At 43.0% G+C, this 19,319-nt stretch overlaps 1 protein-coding gene across 1 annotated transcript in view; it reads right to left on the bottom strand.

The window, feature by feature from the left end:
- IFT81 (intraflagellar transport 81) overlaps window positions 1–15,957 on the bottom strand; it is a 105,607-nt gene extending 89,650 nt beyond the window's left edge. The window contains exons 1-3 of the mRNA XM_075273435.1: window positions 15,852–15,957; window positions 11,900–12,066; window positions 8,940–9,043 (exon numbers count right to left, since the gene is read on the bottom strand). Of these exons, the coding sequence (XP_075129536.1) occupies window positions 8,940–9,043; window positions 11,900–12,043 (248 nt within the window). The 5' untranslated portion in view covers window positions 12,044–12,066; window positions 15,852–15,957. The remainder of the gene's footprint in view (window positions 1–8,939; window positions 9,044–11,899; window positions 12,067–15,851) is intronic.
- Between the last annotated feature and the right edge of the window lie 3,362 nt (window positions 15,958–19,319).

Raw genomic sequence — 19,319 nt, forward strand, 5'->3', positions numbered from 1 at the left:
ACCTTTCATGTCCTCATGAATATGCGGTTTTATATACTGCTATGAAGCTGACAGTGAATTCGGTGCACTGTTGACTTTCCCAGTATGTGCTGGAAATATTGTTGCAGTTAATTTCAGCACTGATATCTCCCCACTGCCAGAAGGGCGTTCCGCAAAGCCTAGTGTCATCACTGAGCTTTGAGGAACAAACCCATCTCAGTACAAGTGGGGAGATTTCATTTAATTTCGTCCCCAAAATTTTTTTATCCATTGCACGGGGGGAAAAAAACCTGCAGTGCGTTTTGTTCATTTTAGCTGGGCTAGGGGATGAAAAAATGCAGTAGAAAATGGAATAAAAACCTAATGAAAACACTGTGTAAAAAAAATTTCACAGCATTTTTCTGGCACAGAGGACCAAGCAGTGCTGTTTTATAAGCACCCACAAGGCATATGCATAACATATATCAAATCCCCCAGTGGAGCAAAAATAGCTTGTAAGTCTCCATACGCCTGCAAAGGTGCCCACTCCCTAGTATATATCTACTTATACAAACACATACTGTATGCTAGCATCTAAAGAATATGTACTGTAAGTTTAAGTTAAACAATCACCTCATTGATCTGCTGATCCCTGTGGGGAGTCTCCAGAAGCTGGCCAAGTGGCAATGTTAGGTAGCCACACATATTCCCCACAGAGATAATGCAAGATAAATTATATTAGAGGATGCCCATATAAATCAATAGTCAGAAATTCTTCTTTCGCCTCTATCAAATCATTTTCTTATCTGTTAAGTAGAATTGGATCCAGAGCCAAGGATCCCTTGTGACAGATGATCTATTAAAAGACATTCCTTTTATGACATAAAAGTCTATCAAGAGTATAACACAAATCAAATCTTTTATGTAATAAAATGGTACAAGCAGTTACTAAGGCGCTGGTTTAAGTGATGGCGATAAATATTTTAGCCTGGTGTCATATAGTATTTGAAAGATATGTAAGGTGTTATTACAGTCTTATAAACCAAGCTCTTATAGACTAATCTATCTAGTGATGTAAGCGCTGTCTCATAGAAGGACAGGACTTTCATTAATCACATATCACACTCTTCTGGTTGACTTGTGAAACAACATGGACATTTGATTTTAAGGGTTGAGTTTCGAGACTGGATTCATTGCCAAGCAATTGCATAACACGGAACATGGAAATCAGAAAATATACTAAAACAGAGAATTTTTATGATTGTAAAGTTAGCCTAGAACCAGACAATTATGCAAATGATGGTCTTCTTTGCTTAGCTCTATTATGTGTTGGTCACATGTTCGCCAATTTCAATATTATCTTATTTAGTCAAACATTCCGAATAAACAATGTGTAGTAGGACACTGTTCAGATAACCGTACAGATATCCTTGTTTGGTAGTGGAACTGCACAAACAACCTCAGGTATACAGGCCTATCGCCAAATGAACATGCTTCCAGGATTCTCAGATTACACCTCAAGAACGAATACAGAACAGTTTTTGCCGATGATGTTTATCACAATCTCACGTAAAGCATATTAAACACATAATATCTCATATTCTGGAGAGACCCTGGTATTATATATGTATTCTAAATGAACATTATCCACTAACAGGCAGAACGTGACCCCATTTCTTCCATACTCTTCCTAACAATAGCATTACCATAATATATTCTTAGTGTGGGCACTGTGTTTAATGTTATTTTCAGGCTACACAAAAACAATGTATTTTTAGGGACAACAACTGTTACAAAATTGTTCCGAAAGCCATAACTTAACTTTGTAACATGACTAGAGGTAACTTAAAAATCTTATATCAATAGATACTCTGCAGCCCTTGGCTTACACAAAGGTATAAAGAATTTATCCATTATACTGTATCCATTATAACACAGTACAGAGGTCAGCAAACATTGGCACCCCTGCTGCTGTGACACAATTCCCAGCATGCACCATTCACTTCTATGGAAGATCCAAGAATTGCAGAACAAGTATGAATGCTGGGATTTGTAGTTTCACAACAACTGGAGTGCAGAACATTGATGACCCTTAACACAGTATAACAAAACAAGGACAACTGTAGCTGTATATCTTTAGTAAAATAATACATTGATTCTGTCCCAGAAATCATAGGAGGGTGTGATGGTCTTTAGGACCCTGCACTCCTACAAAGCCGGCCAGCAAACAAACTCTCCACAAAAAGACAGTACCCCTGCTGACCCATGTCAACGGCTTCTCAACAACGAGTATTCTGCGCTAATGAGGAAAAAGAACCCACAAACTGCCCTTTTTCTGGCTTGCCAGAAAATGCCTGGTTATGAACTGCGAGTGGATGTCTGCAAATGGGTGGGTTTTTTCTTTTGGAGATTTTTTTAGTTTGGCTTATATTCCATGTCATGCCCCAAGGATTTTTTAAGGTTGGGCACTGAGTTATAGGGAGCTACCTTGCAGTAGGTGGCAATAGTGGCACCATTTTTCTTTTCCCTTGTAGTAAAACGTATTAGCATATTCTTCCCCGTAAAATAATATAATAATTCTAACAACTATCTTGTTGCCATGATGCAGGTGTGAGTGATAATTCTGTGCTCATACACATACCTATATACACTGTCAGCTCCTTGGCATCCTACTTGGGAATTACGGTACTTTACAGGGGCTCTATCATTGGCAAAACTCATTTTTAACTAAGCACATACTTTCATAGCCCTTTGAAAGGTTATTCCACACCTACCTTTTTGTATGTAAATCGCCTCAGTAGTGTTTGAATAAATCTGTTTTTATTTATACGCTAATTAGCTTCTGGATGCACAGGAAGTTGTCAGCCAGCTCTCCTCTCCCTGCTGTGTGCTGTGTATAAGAGCAGGGAGAAGGAGTCAGCAACAGCAGCCTGTGCTGTATATACAGAAGACTGCTCGTTGAGACTTCCGGGGTGCACGGAGAAGCTAATTTGCATATGAATAAAAACGGTCTCATTCAAAACTGAGGCAATTTTCATATACGAAATGTAGGTGTGGAATAGCCTTTCTAAAGGCTATGCAAGGATGTGATTACCGTATATACTCGAGTATAGGCCGAGTTTCTCAGCACAGTTTTTGTGCTGAAAAAGTCCGCCTCGGCTTATACTCGGGTCATTACGGCAATATCATAGTTACAGACCCAGCATACAAACACCAGGGCGGGTGCTGGGCCGCAGCATTGCCACGCTCCTGGCAAGAGCTTGGCGATGCTGTTCATTTCAAACTGCAAAAATACTTACGGTACTTCTGCTAGCAGGGCCGGAACACAGACCCCGCACCAGGAGCGTGGCGATGCTGCGGCCCGCCACCCGCCACGGTGTCTAGATGCCGGGTCTGTAGCTAAATGGCGCCGCTCTACTCCAGAGCGGTCGGCTGTTAAAGTGGAGCTCATGAGCTCCAACATCTCTGCTGTAAGAGTTACAGCGGAGATTTCCTCCCCGGGTAGTGCTGGAAGCCTCCGAGGGGAACTGCTGCAGAGAAACGGCAGGCACCGCCATGCCCCTGGAGAGAGGAGGTAGAGGGCACGACCGCTCTCTCAAGGGCGGCCCTGAAGCGCTGAGGGAGATCCCATGCCGCCGGCAGGAGCGCTGAGGCCAGACCTGAAGGAAGACCTCAGCCGCCGGACCTGAAGGGGAACTACGGCCGGCAGAAGCGCTGAGGGGAGTCTCTGGCAGCCAGGGAATCCCCTCAGCGCTCCTGCCGGGGATTCCCCTCAGAGCTCCTGCCAGCGGCCGGCCGTAGTTCCTCTTCGGTCCTGCAATCTGAGGTTCTCATTCAGGTCTGCCCCTCAGCGCTCCTGCCAGGGATTCCCCTCAGCGCTTCTGTAAAGTCTCCCCGGCCTGCAGTGCTGTACTTATGCAGCCTGCAAAAGAAATGACAATTTTTGCAATGTATTGCAATGCATTGCATTAGTGATCAGACCCCCTGGGGTTCAAGACCCCTAGGGAGTCTAATAAATGCAAATAAAAATAAAAAGAAAAAAAAATAAAGTATTAAAAATTCAAATCATCCCCCTTTCTCTAGAACACATATAATTAATAATTAATACTATTTAACACTTAATAATTAATACTGTGAAACACATACACCTTAGGTATCCCTGTGTCCGAAAATGCCCGCTCTACAAATATATAAAAATATTTTTCCTGTACGGTAAACGCCATAGCGGGAAAAAAAAAAGTTGTCTAACTGCCCCTTCCCTGAGACTGTTTTTTCCCCCCATTTGGAATTTAGCCTGACTACAGCCAAGCTGAATATAGGGTATCTGCAGTGCTCCAATTCCGTCAGGAAGGGGTTAATAGGTGCACTGCAGATACCTTATATTCATCCAGACTGAATTCCAAGTGGAGGGGGAAAAACCCCAGCCCTCAAGCTCAGGGAAGGGGCAGACAGACAACCAAAACACCCCCTCCCCTTCCCCAGCAACTACTGCACCCAAAAACTTCGACCATTTTAATTTTTGAAATTTTCCAGTAGCTGCTGCATTTCCACCCCTCAGCTTATACTCGAGTCAATAAGTTTTCCCAGTTTTTTTGAGGTAAAATTAAGGGCCTCGGCTTATATTCGGGTCGGCTTATACTCGAGTATATACGGTAGTTAAAAATGACTTTTTCCAATGATAGAGCCCCTTTAAGTCACTATATAACATAAACCAGACATACAATGACTAATATTTCAGGCATAAACAGCGGGTAATTTGCATAGTTTCTATTTTCACTTTGTGGTTTAAACAACAACAAAAAAATATTTTAAAACACAGATTCTAAAAATATTAATATTTGTTGAAGCAAAAATACCAGCACTGAAAAGGAATTCTGTAACGCTTATTAAAGGGAAAACTCAATACCAAACCAGCCACAGTGCATTTTGCCATCTGCTACCATGCCTGTATATAGTCCAATAGATGCATCATAACCTTGAAAAAAAAGTGTTTTGGCTAAGTGCAGTGGGTTATGCCAGAGCCTTATGTTTCCAAACCAGAATACAGAACCCTTGCAGGGTCTGGAACACCTCACTACACTGGAGACACATTTCTAAATACGGCTTCTGAAGAAAATCGTGCATCTATTGGAATGACTAAAGGAATAATGTGCTCACCATAATGTATCCTAAAATACACTGTTCATAGCTCCCAACAGTCCCGGATTCAGTGGGACAGTCCCGGATTCCAGGTCCTGTACTGCTGTCCAGGTTGGCAGGCGATATGTTTCGTTGTCAACTTATCTCCATCTGGAGGAGGCAACTCATTTGCCTCCTGCCTCACCACTCAGTGTGAAGCACATCCCAATCTTCTCTGGCCCCGGGAGCAAGGCGCGATGTGATGACATCACTCATATCGTGCCTAAAGCTCCCTGAACACAATGTAAAAACAGTCTTATACAGAGCAGCAGGGGAGCGAGGAGGGGTGAGTATCAGTGGTTTTATTATGTTAAACTTTGGGGGCAAGTGGAGGGTTGACATTAATCTGGGGGCAGATGAAAGGGGGACATTAAACTGTGAGCAGATGGAGGGGGGCACTAAACTGGGGGGAGATGAAGAGGAATATTATACTGGGGGTGGAACTGGAGGAGAACATTAATCTGGGAGCAGCTGGAGGGAGATAATAAACAGTGTGGAGAGCCGCTGGATGGAAATATTAAACTAGGGGAAAGTTGGAAGGGGACATTAAACTTGGAACAACTGGAAGAGAACATTAAATCGTAGGGGTCGCTGGAGCTGGACATGTCCGCCTTTAGTTGCCTCCAGTTTAATGCCACTCTCCAGCTACCCCATGGTTTAATGTCCCTCTCCACTTGCCCCAATTTAATGTCCCCATCCAACTACACCCATGGTTTAATGACCCCTCTAGTTGTCTCAGTTTAATAAACTTGGGCTACAGGACAGGGTATTCATACTGTGGGGCAACTGGAAGGGAACATTATAATATAGGGGCATATACTGTTAGAGTGACTGTAGGAACATTATACCGTCTGGAGGTACATTGAAAAATGTGAATGGGACATAGACGTAGAAGTGGGTGGAGCTAAATTGCCAGCGGTGCGCATAGCACATACTGTCCCTATTTTCACCCGTTTAAAGTTTGGAGTTATACGCTGTTGTTGGTTTAAAAGGGTTGTGTAGGATTGGAAAACATGGCTGATTTCTTATTGTCAGAAAGTGACATCATGTCCACTGGTCACATGACAGGCTGCATTTCAGTCCCTTTCATTTTAATGGAACCAGGTTGTAGCATTGCACTGTGACCAACAAACATGGTGTTGCTTCCTCTGAAAAAGAAATCAGCTATGTTTTGTAATTCTGCACAAACCCATTAATATCAAGCTTCCTGGTAACAGACTCCCTGTAAAGAGGACCTTTTATGTTCTCCTGCACACGCAGTTTTAAATACCACTAGAAAGCCAACAGTGTGTTGAATTCAGTGCACTGTCGGCTTTCCTGTACTGTGCCCCAGGGATGGAGATTTTGGTGCTGTTAGTTTCGGCACCAATCACTGCCCACTGTCAGAAGGGTGTTCCTGACAGTCTAGATGGGCTGAGAGGAATGCTCCCCCAGACTGTACTTGTCCAAAGCCTTGTAATGGGGGGGGGGGGGCGTTCCTCACAGCTTAGCGTCACCGCTGGGCAGTAAGGAACTCTGACATTACAAGGCTATGTTACTAACGGCACCTATAAGTGTAGCTCAGCCTCTCGTGAAAACACACTGCTCATTACAAGCTACTTGGTGCTCTGCTGTCCTCTCCTGATCTCCTTTCTCTCCAGCTGTGAAAACTGAGATGTTCGTATTGACTGCTAGTAAGAAAACAATGACGTATGTGAGTGACGTCACTGGTCCTTCCCCAGTGACTGATGAGGTCAGTATTTGGTCTGAGGGGTCATATGAGTCTCTCCGTTTCCACTACATTAACTTCCAGCACATGAGAGAAAGGGGACTGGTGACAACAGAGCGCCTGTGACAGGCAAGTAAGTCTTTTTTTATGTATTTAAGTACTATATATATAAACTTATAAAAATGGCTGCATAATTTTAGACACCAGTATTATAAATAAACATTTTAAGTGGAGGCCCAAGAGCTTCAAGTTATGCCAGTGTAAATATATGCCCGTGATTTTACAGCGATCCTGCAGTTAAAGAGGACCTTTCACCACTTTTGGGCACATGCAGTGTTATATACTGCCAGAAAGCCGACAGTGCGCTGAGTTCAGCGCACTGTCGGCTTTCCCGATCTGTGCCCGGTGTAAAGAGCTTACGGTGCCGGTACCGTAGTGCTCTATGGTCAGAAGGGCGTTTCTGACCATTAGCCAGAGACGTCCTTCTGCCTCGCGGCACCAATCACGCTGTGCTGTGGAGCGGGGAGGAACGCCCCCCTCCCTCTGCTCACACAGCTCGTCCATAGACGAGCATTATCAGGAGAGGGAGGGGGCGTTCCTCCCGGCTCTCACAGCACAGCGCGTTAGGCGCCGCGAGGCAGAAGGACGTCTCTGGCTAATGATCAGAAACGCCCTTCTGACCATAGAGCACTACGGTACCGGCACCGTAAGCTCTTTACACCGGGCACAGATCGGGAAAGCTGACAGTGCGCTGACCTCAGCGCACTGTCGGCTTTCTGGCAGTATATAACACTGCATGTGCCCAAAAGTGGTGAAAGGTCCTCTTTAAATGTAGGTGCAGTATTTTTTTAATTTCATGCGTGTGTATTGTCTTTTCTGATATGATGTCGTACTGCAACAGTGTAACCAATTGCCAAACTGCAAGGAGAGCGAGAGAAGGGAGAGGAGAGAGATCTGTTGTACTGATTCCATAGTTAACTAATGCCGTCTGTGCACAGACTTCAGTAGCTACCTTACTATGGCATGTACATGTACGTAATGGTGTGCACAGGGGTTAATATTTTGGTGTATTGATACTTGCAAAGAAATAATAATAATAATAATTCAAATTGTTTTTTAGTAAGTAGTAGCTGAACTGTGGATAACTCATGAATAACCCAACACTACACTTTGCAGGTTTGGATAACTGACCTTCCCTGTGGTTGACAACTGTTCCAGCCACTCCTCAGATGACAGTCTGTAGTCTGCAAACTACTATTTAACACCATGTAACCTTTTTACCAGCTTACAATGACATAATTGGAATTCCATACACTCTTTATCGGATACTGATAATAACAGTCAGTTATTCTACGCACATACAAACTACTGTAGTTTTGATGTACACAGGAGAATGCTAGGCAAATCTACATCTGGCATTTATATAAATGTCTTGCTGCATTATGGAAAGTCTCATACAGGCATACATAAAAGTCAAATGACAGGAGAAAGCGAAATGAAGGAAATGTCCCAGAATATTAAAGTGAAGCACAAAAAAAGAAGCTGATTTAGTATACATTTGTTTGATGGCTTATAGTTGCAGGTCTTAAGAAACAGTCCGATAACAAGATGTCCTCTAAATCAGGTGTAGCTATGGAGACCTTATATGTATTTAAAAAAGTAAAATACAGTATGTACCTCATAAATGACTTAAATAGAGGAATATTAGGGGATAATGTGATTTGGGTCCATAAAAGGTCTCCATGACTGCAACACTGAAGCTGCCAGAAATCAAACAAGGAAATGTTGTTATCAGACCCTGACAGATTTGGGCCTGTAACTACAAACAATAATATCTCTCCGATAGGTCTCCATTACATAGTTACATAGTAGAGGAGGTTGGATAAAGACATCAGTCCATCAAGTCCAACCTATAACCCTACAATCCCTACAGCGTCGATCCAGGGGAAGGCAAAAAACCCCAGGAGGCTCATGCCAATTGCCCCATTTCAGGGGAAAAAATTCCTTCCCGACTCCAAATCTGGCAGTCAGTATAAAAACCCTGGCTCAACATTAGCCAGATGTCTTGTAAACTTCTATTATTACTGGTACCTACATGTCCCCTGTGTTTCCTGGAGGTTTGTATTTCAGGATGCCGAGTATGTTCAGTATCCTCTTAGTAGTTTGATCTGGCATTTCCTCACGAATGTCAAGGGATTGCTGCAAATTATAACATTAACATAAAATGAATAACATTTTATACTCATAAAAAAAAACAGAAGCATACAACAATAATAGTAATAAGATATTTTCTTCCATTTTTAAAGAAAACTATTGGGACAAAATATGACTTGCAGTTTAGTGTGGTGGTAAATAAAAGCTGATCGATATAAAGAACTTGCCACCAGGTCTGAAAATCCCCATGACATATATCATCTTATAAGCATCTCACATTGAGCAATTTGGCGTTTTGTTTAGCTAAATCTGTTCCACCATTCCAGAGATATAAAAACCTTTAATGCTGATGCGAATTAGAGTATACTAGACTGTGTAGACTGTAACACTGGGGTTTCCCTGGCTGAGTATCTGTGTGCTGTATGATAATAGCAGCAGTGCCGCACACACTTTAACCTTGTGGGGTTCAGTAGGCGGATTTTCAAATCTCTATATCAGTATAAAAAAATTCACACCACACATGTATGGTAGACTGCAACTGAGAGAAGTGACGTTTTTAATTTTATGTGTTAAAGAGGACCTTTCATCACTTAGGGCACATGAGGTTTTATATACCGCTAGAAAGCCAACAGTGCGCTGAATTCAGTGCACTGTCGGCTTTCACGATCTACAGTTAGGGCCAGAAATATTTGGACAGTGACACAATTTTCGGGAGTTGGGCTCTGCATGCCACCACATTGGTTTTGAAATGAAACCTCTACAACAGAATTCAAGTGCAGATTGTAACGTTTAATTTGAAGGGTTGAACAAAAATATCTGATAGAAAATGTAGGAATTGTACACATTTCTTTACAAACACTCCACATTTTAGGAGCTCAAAAGTAATTGGACAAATAAACATAACCCAAACAAAATATTTTTATTTTCAATATTTTGTTGCGAATCCTTTGGAGGCAATCACTGCCTTAAGTCTGGAACCCATGGACATCACCAAACGCTGGGTTTCCTCCTTCTTAATGCTTTGCCAGGCCTTTACAGCCGCAGCCTTCAGGTCTTGCTTGTTTGTGGGTCTTTCCGCCTTAAGTCTGGATTTGAGCAAGTGAAATGCATGCTCAATTGGGTTAAGATCTGGTGATTGACTTGGCCATTGCTGAATGTTCCACTTTTTTGCACTCATGAACTCCTGGGTAGCTTTGGCTGTATGCTTGGGGTCATTGTCCATCTGTACTATGAAGCGCCGTCCGATCAACTTGGCAACATTTGGCTGAATCTGGGCTGAAAGTATATCCCGGTACACTTCAGAATTCATCCGGCTACTCTTGTCTGCTGTTATGTCATCAATAAACACAAGTGACCCAGTGCCACTGAAAGCCATGCATGCCCATGCCATCACGTTGCCTCCACCATGTTTTACAGAGGATGTGGTGTGCCTTGGATCATGTGCCGTTCCCTTTCTTCTCCAAACTTTTTTCTTCCCATCATTCTGGTACAGGTTGATCTTTGTCTCATCTGTCCATAGAATACTTTTCCAGAACTGAGCTGGCTTCTTGAGGTGTTTTTCAGCAAATTTAACTCTGGCCTGTCTATTTTTGGAATTGATGAATGGTTTGCATCTAGATGTGAACCCTTTGTATTTACTTTCATGGAGTCTTCTCTTTACTGTTGACTTAGAGACAGATAAACCTACTTCACTGAGAGTGTTCTGGACTTCAGTTGATGTTGTGAACGGGTTCTTCTTGACCAAAGAAAGTATGCGGCGATCATCCACCACTGTTGTCATTCGTGGACGCCCAGGCCTTTTTGCGTTCCCAAGCTCACCAGTCAATTCCTTTTTTCTTAGAATGTACCCGACTGTTGATTTTGCTACTCCAAGCATGTCTGCTATCTCTCTGATGGATTTTTTCTTTTTTTTTTCAGCCTCAGGATGTTCTGCTTCACCTCAATTGAGAGTTCCTTTGACCGCATGTTGTCTGGTCACAGCAACAGCTTCCAAATGCAAAACCACACACCTGGAATCAACCCCAGACCTTTTAACTACTTCATTGATTACAGGTTTACGAGGGAGACGCCTTCAGAGTTAATTGCAGCCCTTAGAGTCCATTGTCCAATTACTTTTGGTCCCTTGAAAAAGAGGAGGCTATGCATTACAGAGCTATGATTCCTAAACCCTTTCTCCGATTTGAATGTGGAAACTCTCATATTGCAGCTGGGAGTGTGCACTTTCAGCCCATATTATATATATAATTGTATTTCTGAACATGTTTTAGTAAACAGCTAAAATAACAAAACTTGTGTCACTGTCCAAATATTTCTGGCCCTAACTGTATGCCCCAGGTGAAGAGCTATCAGTGCCAGTAACGTAGTTCTTCACCATCAGAAGCCTGACAGTCAGTCAGGAACGCCCTTCCTCACAGCAGCGCCTGGACATCTCTTCAGGCAGATACCGAGTTGTAAAACCAAATGGATTGAATCAGAAGCAGAAAATAAAAGCTAACAGCTTTTCTGCAAAAAAAAAAAAAAAACACTAGCATTTTCTTTCTGCTTCTCATTCATTTCAATGGGGGTTGCAAAGCGGAATCCTCTGAAGAAGCGTTCCATGACTCTTCTGTTTTCCTTTAGCAGAAAAATCAGCTGGACCAGTATAGGAGCTGCTTCATGAAGACTCCCATAGCTGTGTACACAGTGCTCATTCAACACTATGTATACAACAAATGGGAAGGCAGGAACAGGGAAAAACTGCAACATCTCTGCACAAGGCTCTATAGGTAAGTCCTTACAGAGATAGATGCCGACTGCCCAAATCTATATAGTTTATATAACGTCACATAAAATTAGTACAGAATAACAGTATAATAAAGTTAGTCATAACAAACACATCATAAGAAAGTCTGTACAAGTTACCTTTGGGTCAATTTCTGCAAGGACATCATTCAGGACTTGTAACAACTGCATGGGCTCCAGTGAATCAAATGTTATCAAGTTCAAGTTCTTCTTAAATGGTTCTTTGTTCAGTTTTTCCACAATGAATTTAAGTTGGTCACTCATTTTTAATAGTGATGTTGAAACCTCTAAAACACATAACAAAGATTTCTTTTTAATTCTAGGAAAAGAAATAAAATGAATAAAGGGGTTCTGCATGAATCTCAGTTACATGGAGTGCTAATGTAATGGGGGCAGACCAATGTTGCAGGAGAATGCTGGGCATAATACTTGATCGAAGCCACATCGTCAGCAGCAGTGATGGTCAATCATTAGGAATATATGCAATAAAAAACATAGGTTAGAAGATTACCCCTTTAAGACAGCAGTACAGCAGGAGAAAGGCACTCAGACAGCTAGTAATCTATACTAGTGGATATTCAAGATCATCTCTCCTGCTACAAACTGTTATATTGCTAGAGGTACTTTCAAGGGGCTGTCCAGCAGGGAAACAAATATTTTACAATGGGCTCATAATGGGTGAAAATGTAAAATAAGTAATAATCATCTCCCCGATCCCCTGCCACACCCAGTGCTGCACAGATTCCCCATTGGTTCTAGCATAGCCAATCACTGGCAGTCCAGGTGATCCATCTCAATCAATGATTGGCTCAACAACATTTACTGTGTGTCAAGAGGGACCAGGAAGCAGAGCCTGCGGCGTGAGGCTGGGTACCAGTGAGGTGAGTATTGCTTCTTTTAATTTTCTTTAACCAATTTCAGCCCATTGAGCATATTTTCCCCTTAGACAGCCCCTTTAAATTTGTTCAAACTTGGGGCAACATGGTGGCTCATTGGGGGGGGGCAACATGGTGGCTCATTGGGGGGGGGCAACACGGTGGCTCAGTGGTTAGCACTGTAGCCTTGCAGTGCTGGAGTCCTGGGTTCGAGTCCCAATAGGAACAACATCTGCAAAGAGTTTGTATGTTCTCCCTGTGTTTGCGTGGATTTCCTCCCATTCTACAAAGACATACTGATAGGGAAAAAAATTGTATATTGTGATCCCTACATGGGGCTCACACTCTACATTAAAAAAAAGAAAAATTTGTTCAAACTTGTCAGGAGTTTCTTTTAAAACCTTAAGGTGAGCATTGAAGGCTTGAAAAGGCGCTCAGAGGAGCGTGAAACGGCTGTTGCCTTTTTTGACGCCACATATGCTGTTTCTTCCCTCTCTGATGGTTGTTTTTTAATTGATGTTTTCCCTAATAAAGGATGTTTTTTAGAAGAAAATTGTCTATGGGTGAGTGCCCCTCCTATTTTTTCTCGTATTTTGTTTATCTCTAAATGCTATTTTTTGGATGCTGAGCACCCCCAAACTTCTAAAATATTATTGGTCGTCTCCTCGTGGATCTGCTTATAAATTTTGGATCGGATCCATATGTGTGCTGAGTCAGCAGTGCCATCCCTATTCTTTGGTGATATACTTTGGACTTTTAAAACCTTAGATCAGTATTTTTTACCTTAACTAATCACAGGGGCAGGGAGCAGTTTCATCTAGTCATGCCGTCTTCTCACTAAATAACACCCTGGGAGGCGGGCAGCTAGGTAAGGTATCAGACTGATACCACACAGTGAGGGACATATCAGTCATGCAGCATAGCAAAAAAGCATAGCATTGCAAAAAATATTCCATACATGCACTACAAAGAATTAAAGGGGTTATGCAGCTTCCAAAAATTATCTGCAAATACATCCACAACAGTGCTAAATACTCGCTGTTTCGCTGTGCAGCCTTTTCTTGGCTTTATTTTACTTGAGACTCCTTGTATCACTGTTATTTACATACAGTGAATCTGTGAACAAACTACATTTACCAGGATTCATGTGCCTGCTCTGACTCTCTGTGTTTGTGGTCACAGTGGGGAGGAGGAAGAGAGCTTGAATGAAACATCACAGCATCATGTGACCTGAGATGTGGGAGTGATTTATTATCTGTGATTTCATTGCACGAGAGCGTGGAGAACAGAGATGTAAACAGAGAGTGAGAGCAGGGAGAGGAATCATGGGAAATGTAGTTTGTTCACAGACTCATTGCATGTAAAGAACAGTGAAACACGTAGTCTCAAGTAAAATAACAACAAGAAAAGTCTGCACAAGGGAACAGTGAGTACTCAGCACTGCTGTAGATGTATTCTGCAGATAATTTTTAGAAGCTGGACAACCCCTTTGACAATCAATGACAGATGGAAGAACCAATCATGTCACTACAGTAAATCCCATCAAAATAATAATCCATATAACGCATAATAAACAAATGTTACCATGACATAAAGGAGTCCCCGTTTCTGGGTGCACACCAGCACCAACTCAATGATGCTTTTCGCCACTAAGGCTATGTCAAGAGGTGCTAAAGGTGTTGTTCTGGGGCTTTAATTTAACATACTTCCTGTGTGCATTCATTAAAGCTGGACTTGGGGACTCTGGGTCACATGATCGGAACCAGCCCCCCACCCTCTCCTTCATCTTCAATTTTCACAGGTGATTAACCAATGCTATTCTTGCTGGATTTACTAGTCTGCCAGCACCATTGGCACTGGTAACTACCTCTGAAAACTAGAGAGGAGGGGGAGGAACCCAGGGGATGGGAGCAGTGGGTTCCCATCACGTAACCTGGGGTCAGAACAAGCCCAGAACCCCCAGGTTCAGCATGAATGAATGCAGGTAACAAGTTCAATTAAAGAACTTATAAAGAACTCTTAGGGTGCTTTCACACTGAGTAGACGCTAGCTTATTTTGTAGAGTAAAATTACACTTGTAAATTTTGCTATTCCATTGACTTCAATATTTTTTTACAAGTGTAAAAATACGCCTGTAAAAAATACGCCTGTAAAATGTCATTGAAGTCAATGGGATAGCAAAATTTACAAGTGTAATTTTACTCTACAAAATAAGCTAGCGTTTACTCACTGTGAATGCACCCTTAGATTGTAAGCTCTTGCGAGCTGGGCTCTCGGTCACAATGAATTGACTATTTTTTTGTAATTTTTTTTTTTTGACTGTACTTAAACCCTACAATTTGTACAGTGCTACAGAATATGTTGGTGCTATATAAATAAAATGTATTATTATCCCTGGGCAACCCCTTTAAGGTAAATTTGCATAATAGTTTAGACACTTTAACACTTCAACAACAGAAATCTGAGTACACAGGGACACCATAGGAAGGTCATCACATGATGCTGCTGACACTGAGACCCATTTAGACTGAAGCCCCATGTTGTGGAAATGCAGCATTTTTTTTGTTGCAGATTTTGTTGCATTTTTTGAGCCAAAGCCAGGAGTGGATTGAGCAGAAGAAAGAAGTATAAGAACTTACTATATATTTCCCATTCCTTTTGTAGCCATTCTTGTCTTTGGCTCAAAAACACGCAGCAAAATCTGCAATAAAAAAAGCAGCGTTTCCGCAACATGGGGCCTTAGGATTAGGGTGGAAAAAAAACATCTGACAGGCTCCCCTTAAAATACTATCACTAAGCCTTCTATTATGTTTTTCCTTTCTATGCCAGGAAATGTCCTGCTACATATAGTTAGTAAATTCATAGGAGACTATAAGGAGCAGAATAATCTGGAGAGTCACAGTATAGTAGCGGCAGTGACATATCCTAGTGATATGCTGCCAATGTCTGCCATTTATCTTCACAGATCACGTCAGGTAAATGGCAGATAAAACCAGGCTGAAGGTTCTTTCTTCTTAGTTTACATTGCAAGAAATGTTTCAGTAGTATGAGATATTCTTACATATAAAATGTGGCTGTTGAAATAGGTGTATATATACTCAGCTCTATTTGGCGCCCTGCATTATATTTAGGGATATTCCCCGTACAGACTGTACAGACATACAGAAGATGTACATGAAGAAAGGTGCAGACATTACCTGACACACTTATAGGCTTCGGAGACGATGCTTTTAGCTTGCAGCAGTTGCCTAGGTGACGCTTATCTGGGTTACGTCACATCCTGTAATGACAGGAAGTTCTCAAGACAAAGCGGACGCGTGTCACTGGAACGTGAATACCGCCTCTGTGCTAAATGCTTGTCGCAGGCTGCCCCCTTGCGGTGAGATGAAATAGCGATAGCTACGTAGCTTTAGAAGCTTGTAAAATGGACACGTCAGATACAGTAGACCTAGAAATACCTAATGTACGCTAACATAAGTGATAGGACACTCAGTACATAGTCAGGGGCTTCTTCTAGTCACAGTGGTTTATTTATGTGTACTTGAAACATAAGTCAGCATTGTTAGGTAGGGACCAACCCTGGGCACTCGTCCTGGTAGTATTCACCTTTGGTTTGCAGTGTAGCTATTCTTGATCAATGTGTCCTGCTGTTGGGTGGACCACAAGACAACCATCACTTACCTCCCAAATTTACAAGGAGAGAAAGAAGGACAAAACTGGTAGCACCGTGCATGGCAAATCTGAGGCCTGGTTCGCATCTGCATCCGGTATTCCCGGGAAGTCTGCTTGGGGAGGCCCATAACGGAATACCGAATGCATTGAAAGCAGATGAACCCCATAGACTATAATGGGGTCCGTGTGTTTTCCGTACGGTGTCCGCATGAGTCATACAGAGCAGAAATAGTTCATAAAGTACTTTTCGCTCCACATGTTCCTTGCGGAAAACACATGGACCCCATTATAGTCTATGGGGTCCGTATTATTTCATTGCTCACCACTTGTCAGTGCGTTCGGTATTCCATTCAAGGGGTCTCCAAGCGGAATACCGAATGCAGGTGTAGACCAGGCCTCAATATGTGAAGACATGGTTACTAATTCATCTAGCCTGCCCACGTCCCTTTGACCTACTCAATCCCTTTCATACCTCCCAACTTTCAAAGGACAGAGGGACAGAATGTGCAGGGTGCTGTTCGTGCCTCGATGACTTTAGCCCACCCATTTCTGCTTTGACTTTGCCCATTCCCATCTATTTCTTCTTGTGTCCCTACACAGTATATAGCACCATTATAGTCACCTGAACATGATATGCCCCCACATTAATAAAATAATGTCCCCCTCCAATTGCCCCCACAGTAGAAAGTTCCTTTCCTGGTGCACCCACAGTATAATGTTCCCCTTGAGTTGCCCTCAGTTTAATGTCCCCCTCCACAACCCCTAAAGTTTAATATCTCCCTGCAATTGCCCCCACAGTTCAATGCCCCCCTCTATCTGCCCCAGAGTGTAATGTCCCTCTTGACTTTCCCTTAAAGGGATTCTACCACTAAAACACTTTTTTTTCTAGTTACCACGTCGGAATAGCCTTTAAAAAGGCTATTCGTCTCTTACCTGTAGAAGTGCTCTCCGCCGCGCCGTTCATTCAAAATACCGGTTTGTACCGGTATGCTAATGAGTTCTCTCGCAGCGATGGGGGCGTCCCCATCGCAGCTCGAAAACTCACCGCAGCGCCGCCTCTCCGGTCTTCGGTGTCCTCCCCTTGCCTCTTCAGCGTCTGTCGGACGCCTGCGCAGTATGCTCTCTGTTCGGCGAAGATTGCCGAACGTACTGCGCATGCGCGAAAGTTCGGTGCCCGCACTATGGCTGGGATTGCAATTTCGCGCATGCGCAGTACGTTCGGCAAGCTTCGTCGAACAGAGCGTACTGTGCAGGCGTCCGACAGTACGCTGAAGAGGCAAGGGGAGGACACCGAAGACCAGAGAGGCGGCGCTGCGATGAGTTTTCGAGCTGCAATGGGGACGCCCCCATCGCTGCTCCTGCGATGGGGACGCCCCCATCGCTGCGAGAGAACTCATTAGCATACTGGTACAAACCGGTATTTTGAACGAACGGCGCGGCGGAGAGCACTTCCACAGGTAAGAGACGAATAGCCTTTTTAAAGGCTATTCCGACGTGGTAACTAGAAAAAAAAGTGTTTTAGTGGTAGAATCCCTTTAATGTACACCTTCAGTTACCCCTAGTTTAATATACCACTCCAGTTGCCTGCTAGTTTAAGGTCCCCCTACTACCCTCACAGAATAAAGTCCTCTTCCAGCTGCCCCTACAGTTTAAATTCCCCCTCCAGCCACCCCGATAGTATAATTTCCCTCTCTAGCTGCCCTCAGTTTAATGTCCTCCTCCAGTTGCCCCTTCAGTTTAATGTCCCCTCCAGCTGATCCACAGTTTACATTCTCCCAGCAGTTTACCTCACAAAATAATGTCCCACACCTGGTAACAAACAAAGACCTCTAATACTCATCTTGTGCTGTTCTGTCTGCTGTCTCTGATCTAGAACCTTCAGGGAGCTGCAGGCTCGATGTAAGTGACTTCACCACAATGTACAGGAGCAGAGAGAGGCGCTGAATGGTGAAATGCCACACCATTGTATTCAAGTCATCTGTGTACGGCGTTGAAACCTCCTACTGACTGGGACATGTAATCCGGGACTGTCCTGCTGAATCCAGGACTGTTGAGATGTTCTTTGTGCCCTAGTACAGTAATAGTGTAATTCTCTGTATAACATTCAATGATGAAGCCTCCATATCATTCCCCAAACAGTATAATTAGTGGCAGAGCCATAGCTATAGGGGTGGAGAGGTAGTAGTTGCCACCGGGCCCTGGACCCTGAAGACGCCCCAAAGGTCAGTGGTGTAACTAGGAATGGCGGGCCCTGTGATGAACTTTTGACATGCCCCCCCGACCCTGACCGAGCATCCCCCCCCACACACACCGCATTCGCTCAGTTATGCCCCATAGTAGCCCCTGCACACACTATTATGCCCCATAGTGGCCCCTGTACGCACTATTACGCCCCATAGTGGCCCCTACACACACTATTACGCCCCATAGTGGCTCCTGTACATACTATTATGCCCCATAGTGGCCCCTGCACATGCTATTAATCCCTATAGTGGCCCCTGTACTTAATATTACACCCCATAGTGGCCCCTATACACAGTAAAAGAAAAAAAAAATCAAAATCTGTGAACCTTTTTTTACTATTTAGCATTCAAAACAATAGACATTCTGCAAAATGGTAGAATTAAAAAGTACTTCTGGCCCTGCAAAAGAAGACACCTTATGCAGCCCTGTACACAGAAATATAAAAAAGTTACAACTCACAAGAATTTTTTATGCAAAGTTTTAGACTATTTTCAGGGTTTAAAATGTAAATAAAAGTGTATGAATTGTAAATAAAACTATATAAAAGGCATTCACAGATGAACACTTGGTCCAGTCAAAAAGAAAATTATAGTTGGAGACAGTACAACGTCAAAAGGTATTTAAAGAGGTTTTTACAGGGTAGGCTATCAGTATGTGATCTATGGTGTGTCTGACCCAGCACAGATCAGCTGTTCTAGCAGCCTCTATATGCTGGTGTAGTGAAGGTTGCTCCTATTCAAGTAATGAGA

This window comes from Leptodactylus fuscus, chromosome 1 (genome assembly GCF_031893055.1).
Source record: "Leptodactylus fuscus isolate aLepFus1 chromosome 1, aLepFus1.hap2, whole genome shotgun sequence".
NCBI lineage: Eukaryota > Metazoa > Chordata > Amphibia > Anura > Leptodactylidae > Leptodactylus > Leptodactylus fuscus.